This window comes from Oncorhynchus nerka, linkage group LG13 (genome assembly GCF_034236695.1).
Source record: "Oncorhynchus nerka isolate Pitt River linkage group LG13, Oner_Uvic_2.0, whole genome shotgun sequence".
Classification (NCBI taxonomy): domain Eukaryota; kingdom Metazoa; phylum Chordata; class Actinopteri; order Salmoniformes; family Salmonidae; genus Oncorhynchus; species Oncorhynchus nerka.
In genome coordinates this window covers 96,657,922-96,667,176 of record NC_088408.1, presented here as the reverse complement: position 1 = coordinate 96,667,176, position 9,255 = coordinate 96,657,922, and the positions used below count along the sequence as shown (strand labels likewise).

The 9,255-nt window shown below is 45.3% G+C and overlaps 1 protein-coding gene across 1 annotated transcript in view; it reads right to left on the bottom strand.

Annotated features, from left to right (window-relative positions):
• The window catches only part of LOC115122266 (extracellular matrix organizing protein FRAS1-like), a 523,719-nt gene that overhangs the window by 122,752 nt on the left and 391,712 nt on the right, over positions 1-9,255 (bottom strand). The window contains 4 exon segments of the mRNA XM_065027018.1: positions 94-126; positions 699-836; positions 1,508-1,622; positions 4,397-4,513. Coding sequence (XP_064883090.1) covers positions 94-126; positions 699-836; positions 1,508-1,622; positions 4,397-4,513 — 403 coding nt within the window.

Here is a 9,255-nt window from a genome sequence, read left to right as displayed (position 1 = left end):
TGAGGAGGAGGAGAGGAAGGAAGGGGAGGAGGAAGGGGAGGAGGAGGAGTATGATTGCCATCCTCTAAGCCATAGAGGTAATATAATATATACCTGTGAAATAAAGATTCAGCGACTCTGGCAGACCTAGAGGGAACACAATTCGGTTACATAATACTGTTACTAAACTGCTGCTGTACCACAAACACACAGATGATCACTCTACATCACATTTACCAGGCAGATTAGAGGTTAAATGGAAATCAAATTAAATTAAGGCAAATGATTTGTGCCAGCTTCTTCCAATTAGCAAGGTCAGGCAAATATGATAAATGTTTCTGTCTCTGTACTTTTATATCAGGTTCCCTCAGACTCAGATTAGGACTTCTACTCTTGGAATAAAGTACTTTATTTTCAGGAACGTGGACGGAAACAGATTGCTTTCACAGACTCTTTCAACCAGACTTTTCCAATACATTAATGAATCTATTTTCATGGGACTAGAAGGTTCTATCTACACAAAGCGTAGGTCTGAGATACTGAGCATCAACGTTTTTCACATCCCAGATCTCAGAACAGTTTCATTTCATTACACATTTCATTGTGTGTGCACACGTGTTTGTGAGTAAGGACATGCATCTGTGTGTGTGTGTGCGTGTGTTAATCTGTGTGTGTGTATGTGTTCATGTGTGTGTGTGTGTGTGTGTGTTTGTACTCACCAGTGAAGGAGTACTGGTAGAGCTCCTGGAGGTGAGAGGCGGCCTGCGGAGGGCGGTACAGGATCCGGCCCTGGTTGACATCAGCTTGGGTGAAGAAGGACACTGGGTTGTAGGGTCTGTCACGATGCTCCAAAGAACCTGGGGTCACATAGAACTACAGGTCAGTTTATTATGGCTCTCATTAGCTACCATAGTTGGTAATAACTAGTTAGATACCATAGTTGGTAATAACTAGTTAGATACCATAGTTGGTAATAACTAGTTAGATACCATAGTTGGTAATAACTAGTTAGATACCATAGTTGGTAATAACTAGTTAGATACCATAGTTGGTAATAACTAGTTAGATACCATAGTTGGTATTAACTAGTTAGCTACCATAGTTGGTAATAACTTGTTAGATACCATAGTTGGTAATAACTTGTTAGATACCATAGTTGGTATTAACTAGTTAGATACCATAGTTGGTAATAACTAGTTAGATACCATAGTTGGTAATAACTAGTTAGATACCATAGTTGGTAATAACTAGTTAGATACCATAGTTGGTAATAACTAGCATGTTGTCCTCCAGATCTGTGATAAAAATATTATAAGCCACAGACAAGCTCAATACAGTCAGGAAGGCTCAATCAAGTCAGGCAAGTTCAATTAAGGCAGGTTAGCTAATCCAAACACAGATAAATGATTTGTAATGATTTCAAATAGTATTTGAACCCAGGTCTGGAGGTCTGAGATTAAAGCAGTTTATCTGAAAGCTTCCCCTCCTGTCTGCTCCTGAGAAGATAGAAGATGGCGGTGTAGATTACCTTGTCCCTGAGGTAGGGGCTTGGTGATGTTGTAGACAAGCTTTTCACTGGGCGTCTCAGAGTCCACAAAGGACAAAGCTGTGGGTGTTAGCACGGTCACACGATCTTCCAGCGCCTGCATGGACACACACACACACAGACGGGCACACACAGATACACATCAGCATACACTCAGAGATGAGCAGTAACACACACACTCATACTCAACCCAAACACACACACACACGCACACTCCACCCAACACACACACACAGACAGGCACACACAGATACACATCAGCGTGCACTCAGAGATGAGCAGTAACACACACACTCACACTCCACCCAACACACACACACACACACACACACACACACACACACACACACATACACTCACTCTCCACCCAACACACACACACTCACTCTCCACCCAACACACACACTCCACCCAACACACACACTCCACAACACACACACACACACACACACACACACACACACACACACACACACACACACACACACACACACACACACACACACTCCACCCAACACACAAACACACACACATTCCACCCGACACACACACACAAACTCCCCAACACACACTCACTCCAACCAACACACACACACACACACACTCCACCCAACACACACACACACACACACACACATTCCACCCAACACACACACAAACTCCCCCAACACACACACACTCCACCCAAACACACACACACACACACTCCACCCAACACACACCCACACACACATTCCACCCGACACACACACACAAACTCCCCCAACACACACACACAAACTCCCCAACACACACACACACTCTACCCAACACACACCCACACACACATTCCACCCGACACACACACACAAACTCCCCCACACACACACACAAACTCCCCAACACACACACACAAACTCCCCCCACACACACACACACAAACCCCCAACACACACACACACACACACTCCACCCAACACACACCCACACACACATTCCACCCGACACACACACACAAACTCCCCCAACACACACACACAAACTCCCCCAACACACACACACACTCCCCAACACACACACACACACTCCACCCAACACACACACAAACTCCCCCAACACACACACACAAACTCCCCAACACACACACAAACTCCCCAACACACACACACACTCTACCCAACACACACACAAACTCCCGACACACACACACAAACTCCCCCACACACACACACAAACTCCCCCACACACACACACACACACTCTACCCAACACACACACAAACTCCCCCGACACACACACACAAACTCCCCAACACACACACAAACTCCCCAACACACACACAAACTCCCCAACACACACACAAACTCCCCCAACACACACACACACTCTACCCAACACACACACAAACTCCCTCGACCCAACACACACACAAACTCCCCGACACACACACACAAACTCCCCGACACACGCACACAAACTCCCCCGACACACACACACACTACCCAACACACACACAAAACACACACACAAACTCCCGACACACACACACAAACTCCCCCAACACACACACAAACTCCCCAACACACACACAAACTCCCCAACACACACACAAACTCCCCAACACACACACACACTCCACCCAACACACACACACACACACATTCCACCCGACACACACACACAAACTCCCCAACACACACACACAAACTCTACCCAACACACACACAAACTCCCCAACACACACACACACACTCCACCCAACACACACACACAAATTCCCCAACACACACACACAAACTCCCCAAACACACACACAAACTCCCCCAACACACACACAAACTCCCCCACACACACACACACACTCTACCCAACACACACACAAACTCCCCCAACACACACACAACTCTACCCAACACACACACAAACTCCCCCAACACACACACAAACTCCCCCAACACACACACAAACTCCCCCACACACACACACACTCTACCCAACACACACACAAACTCCCGACACACACACACAAACTCCCCAACACACACACAAACTCCCCACACACACACACACTCTACCCAACACACACACAAACTCCCTCGACACACACACACAAACTCCCCCAACACACACACAAACTCCCCCGACACACACACACACTCTACCCAACACACACACAAACTCCTCGACACACACACACAAACTCCCCCGACACACACACACAAACTCCCCGACACACACACACACACTCTACCCAACACACACACAAACTCCCCGACACACACACACACTCTACCCAACACACACACAAACTCCTCGACACACACACACAAACTCCCCAACACACACAAACTCCCCCGACACACACACACAAACTCCCCGACACACACACACACTCTACCCAACACACACAAACACACACACAAACTACCCCACACACAAACACACACACAAACTCCCCCAACACACACACAAACTCCCCCAACACACACACACACACTCTACCCAACACACACACAAACTCCCCAACACACACACACACACTCCAGCAATATTCAAACCTTGTCTCTGAGATTTTAAGCAGATTATGTTTGCAACAAGATCATTAAGTAATTAAGTATTTACTGCAAGACAATATAAGTTGTAAGTGGCTCTGGATAAGAGCGTCTGCTAAATGACTTAAATGTAAATGTAAATGTAAATGTAAAAAAAAATGGTCCTAGACTAAAACCGCCAGGTTTGGTTCAAATCCAATACAACACAACACAGAGTGAAACCCTCTGAATTGTCAAGTATTGTAGATTTTCACTATTGTAGATTTTCACTAGGCACTGTACATAATCTAAGACTCTAAGGACAGTAGATAGTGTATTTTTGTCCGTCGTTCTGTTTTACCGTTATCTGTAGGTCGCAGGCGGGGGCCAGCTGGGGGAACCCTGGGAGTTCAGGCATCACTCCGATGGTGAAGGTCTGAGCATCACTGAGCGTGTCTGGGGACCCCTCACTAGACACCTGGAAGAGGAAGACATTTTGAATCACACTGTAATTTCAAACCTCTATCATCAGTTTTAACCATAACCATAGTCTCTCGTGGACAGACACACATATAACATAAACGGCATCGTAGCGTCTGTCAGCTGACTGTTGGAAGTGACTAAGTAACGAGGAACTGTGTTTCGATTCGCTGATTTTGCATCACTGATCATTTGGACAAATCACGATTCGAATTTCGACATTTCGGAAAGGGGAGGGGAGGGGACATTTGGGCCATAGAGTTGCCGAAAAACCTGCAGATAGTTTCCCGTTTAGGGGGGGGGGGGTAGAAACCTCACAAGTCATGTTAGTGTCTTTCTCCTGTTAGTGTCTCCCCCCCACACACACAGCACCTAATCTAGCATCGGACACAGTTACACTAGATTTTAGTGGTAGGGTAGGTCTAAACCTGTTGTTAGCTATGGTAAAGGGTAGGTCTAAACCTGTTGTTAGCTATAGTAAAGGGTAGGTCTGAACCTGTTGTTAGCTATAGTAAAGGGTAGGTCTAAACCTGTTGTTAGCTATAGTAAAGAGTAGGTCTGAACCTGTTGTTAGCTATAGTAAAGGGTAGGTCTGAACCTGTTGTTAGCTATAGTAAAGGGTAGGTCTAAACCTGTTGTTAGCTATGGTAAAGGGTAGGTCTGAACCTGTTGTTAGCTATGGTAAAGGGTAGGTCTGAACCTGTTGTTAGCTATGGTAAAGGGTAGGTCTGAACCTGTTGTTAGCTATGGTAAAGGGTAGGTCTAAACCTGTTGTTAGCTATGGTAAAGGGTAGGCCTAAACCTGTTGTTAGCTATGGTAAAGGGTAGGTCTGAACCTGTTGTGGACCTGTTGTTCATCTAGAACTAGTAACTATGTAGTCCATTGCTTATGACCATGTAATGAGCTGCTAATGAATGTATGTAGCACAGTATAGCATTATAATGATTATATAGTGAAACTAATGAACATGACAGCAGTTTTACTAAGTTTATCTGCCAAGTTATTTCATCCTGTACCCTCAAATTTTCACACCGCGGATTTGACGTGTAGCCACACATCTCAATAAAATGCAAATAAAGAGAAAAAGTTACTGACACGATGTCATATTTAATATTTAATAGTATCTCCCAACACCCATTCCATAGAAGGTAATCTTGTCCTCCAGACAGCAGATCACTTTGAATATTAATGTCAAATTCATATTTGAATATTTTATTTTTTAATTATGTCAAAATAAACAGCTTGGAAGATGACAGTATTCGCTCACAATGAAAATATCTGACGATCTGAGTTTTGACAGGGTCATAGCTTTACTGTTATCATGATGAGACACTTCAGAAATATATTGTTTTGCTTTAACCTTAGCTGATGGTGCCAAAATGTTGAGAGAGAGAGCGAGACAGAGAGATAGAGAGAAAGGCAGAATGAGAGAGAGAGAGAGAGAGAGACAGGAGAGGGACAGAGTGAGAGAGCAGAAAGAGTGGAGAGAGAGATAGAAACAGACAGACAGAGAGAGCAAGGTGGAGAGAGAGAGAGAGGGACAGAGTGAGAGAGCAGAAAGAGTGGAGAGAGAGATAGAAACAGACAGACAGAGAGAGCAAGGTGGAGAGAGAGAGAGAGGGACAGAGTGAGAGAGCAGAAAGAGTGGAGAGAGAGATAGAAACAGACAGACAGAGAGAGCAAGGTGGAGAGAGAGAGAGAGGGACAGAGTGAGAGAGCAGAAAGAGTGGAGATAGAGACAGAGAGACAGAGAGAGAGAGAGAGACAGCGAGACAGAGAGAGAGAGAGACAGCGAGACAGAGAGAGAGAGAGAGAGAGAGAGACAGAGAGAGAGAGAGAGAGAGAGAGAGAGAGACAGAGAGAGAGAGAGAGAGAGAGAGAGAGACAGAGAGAGAGAGACAGAGAGAGAGAGCAAGGTGGAGAGAGAAAACGATAAAACAAGAAAAGGAGAGAAGGTTTAAATGCCTGTGATCTCTCTCTATGTTCTTGGCTGCTGATTTGCCTTGTTGTGCCAGGCTCTATGAAAGCTGTTAGCTTAACCTGGCTGCTACACAGCCATTTGTTATGGCCTAAACGCTGCTGAGCGCTGAGTCTACTTCACAAGGATAATCCCTAACGTAGCACTAATTTGTGAGTAATTTGGTTCCATTTTCACCAAAATGCAGTAAGATGAGACAGAGAGAGACAGAGAGAGACAGAGAGATAGAGTGATAGATGTATTTCTCTGTGCCGTACACAGTGCCCTCAGAAAATATTCATACCTCACTTTTTACACATTTTGTTGTGTTACTGGTTTAATAAAAAATGGATTCAATGTAGATGTTTTTGCCACTGACCTACACAGAATACTACTTAATGTCAAAGTGGAATTATGTTTTTCTACATTTTTACAAATTAATAAAAAATGAAATGCTGAAATGTCTTGAGTCAGTAAGTATTCAAGCCTAACCCTAAAATGTTAAGTAGACCTTGAATATCCCCTTGAGCATGGTAAAGTATACACACAGTCACTACAAGGGTGGGACTGGATGGTTTTCAGAGATAGATGGGAGGGGTTGAGGGTAGCTGAAGGGTGGGAATGGATGGTTTTCAGAGATAGATGGGAGGGGTTGAGGGTAGCTGAAGGGTGGGACTGGATGGTGTTCAGAGATAGATGGGAGGGGTTGAGGGTAGCTGAAGGGTGGGACTGGATGGTTTTCAGAGATAGATGGGAGGGGTTGAGGGTAGCTGAAGTATGGGACTGGATGGTGTTCAGAGATAGATGGGAGGGGTTGAGGGTAGCTGAAGTATGGGACTGGATGGTCTTCAGAGATAGATGGGAGGGGTTGAGGGTAGCTGAAGGGTGGGAATGGATGGTTTTCAGAGATAGATGGGAGGGGTTGAGGGTAGCTGAAGGGTGGGACTGGATGGTTTTCAGAGATAGATGGGAGGGGTTGAGGGTAGCTGAAGGGTGGGAATGGATGGTGTTCAGAGATAGATGGGAGGGGTTGAGGGTAGCTGAAGGGTGGGACTGGATGGTGTTCAGAGATAGATGGGAGGGGTTGAGGGTAGCTGAAGGGTGGGACTGGATGGTGTTCAGAGATAGATGGGAGGGGTTGAGGGTAGCTGAAGTATGGGACTGGATGGTATACAGCTGGAAATAGATATTATAATAAAAATTAAAAATATATATTGTTGTTCATTACTTTAATCCATTTAGAAGATGGGTGGGAGAACAAAAATATATTAAAATAAGATCAAACAAATATATATATGGGGGATTGGAAATGATGCAGACAATTACATTGATATAATCCACAATCTATCTGCGATATTAAAACTGATCTACCCCCTAAAAAAATGTAAACACTTGAGAGTGGATGGCTATGAAGGATGACGGAGGAGAGGAGGGAGAGATACAATGAGGGAAAAGGAATGGAGATGGAAGTAAGAATTTGGAAGTAGAGAGGGATATGCAGAGGAGAAGAGAAGAAGAGAGAAGGAGAGAGGGATATGGAGAGGAGAAGAGAAGAAGAGAAGAGAGAAGGAGAGAGGGATATGCAGAGGAGAAGGGAAGAAGAGAGAAGGAGAGAGGGTTACGGAGAGGAGAAGAGAAGAGGAGAGAGAAGGAGAGAGGGATATGCAGAGGAGAAGAGAAGAAGAGAGAAGGAGAGAGGGATATGCAGAGGAGAAGAGAAGAAGAGAGAAGGAGAGAGGGATATGCAGAGGAGAAGAGAAGAAGAGAGAAGGAGAGAGGGATATGCAGAGGAGAAGAGAAGAAGAGAGAAGGAGAGAGGGATATGCAGAGGAGAAGAGAAGAAGAGAGAAGGAGAGAGGGATATGCAGAGGAGAAGAGAAGAAGAGAGAAGGAGAGAGGGATATGCAGAGGAGAAGAGAAGAAGAGAGAAGGAGAGAGGGATATGCAGAGGAGAAGAGAAGAAGAGAGAAGGAGAGAGGGATACGGAGAGGAGAAGAGAAGAAGAGAGAAGGAGAGAGGGATATGCAGAGAAGAGAAGAAGAGAGAAGGAGAGAGGGATATGCAGAGGAGAAGAGAAGAAGAGAGAAGGAGAGAGGGATACGGAGAGGAGAAGAGAAGAAGAGAGAAGGAGAGAGGGATACGGAGAGGAGAAGAGAAGAAGAGAGAAGGAGAGAGGGATATGCAGAGGAGAAGAGAAGAAGAGAGAAGGAGAGAGGGATACGGAGAGGAGAAGAGGAGAAGAGAAGAAGAGAGAAGTAGAGAGGGATATGCAGAGGAGAAGAGAAGAAGAGAGAAGGAGAGAGGGATACGGAGAGGAGAAGAGAAGAAGAGAGAAGGAGAGAGGGATATGCAGAGGAGAAGAGAAGAAGAGAGAAGGAGAGAGGGATATGGAGAGGAGAAGAGAAGAAGAGAAGAGAGAAGGAGAGAGGGATATGCAGAGGAGAAGAGAAGAAGAGAGAAGGAGAGAGGGTTACGGAGAGGAGAAGAGAAGAAGAGAGAAGGAGAGAGGGATACGGAGAGGAGAAGAGAAGAAGAGAGAAGGAGAGAGGGATATGCAGAGGAGAAGAGAAGAAGAGAGAAGGAGAGAGGGATACGGAGAGGAGAAGAGGAGAAGAGAAGAAGAGAGAAGTAGAGAGGGATACGGAGAGGAGAAGAGAAGAAGAGAGAAGGAGAGAGGGATACGGAGAGGAGAAGAGAAGAAGAGAGAAGGAGAGAGGGATATGCAGAGGAGAAGAGAAGAAGAGAGAAGGAGAGAGGGATATGCAGAGGAGAAGAGAAGAAG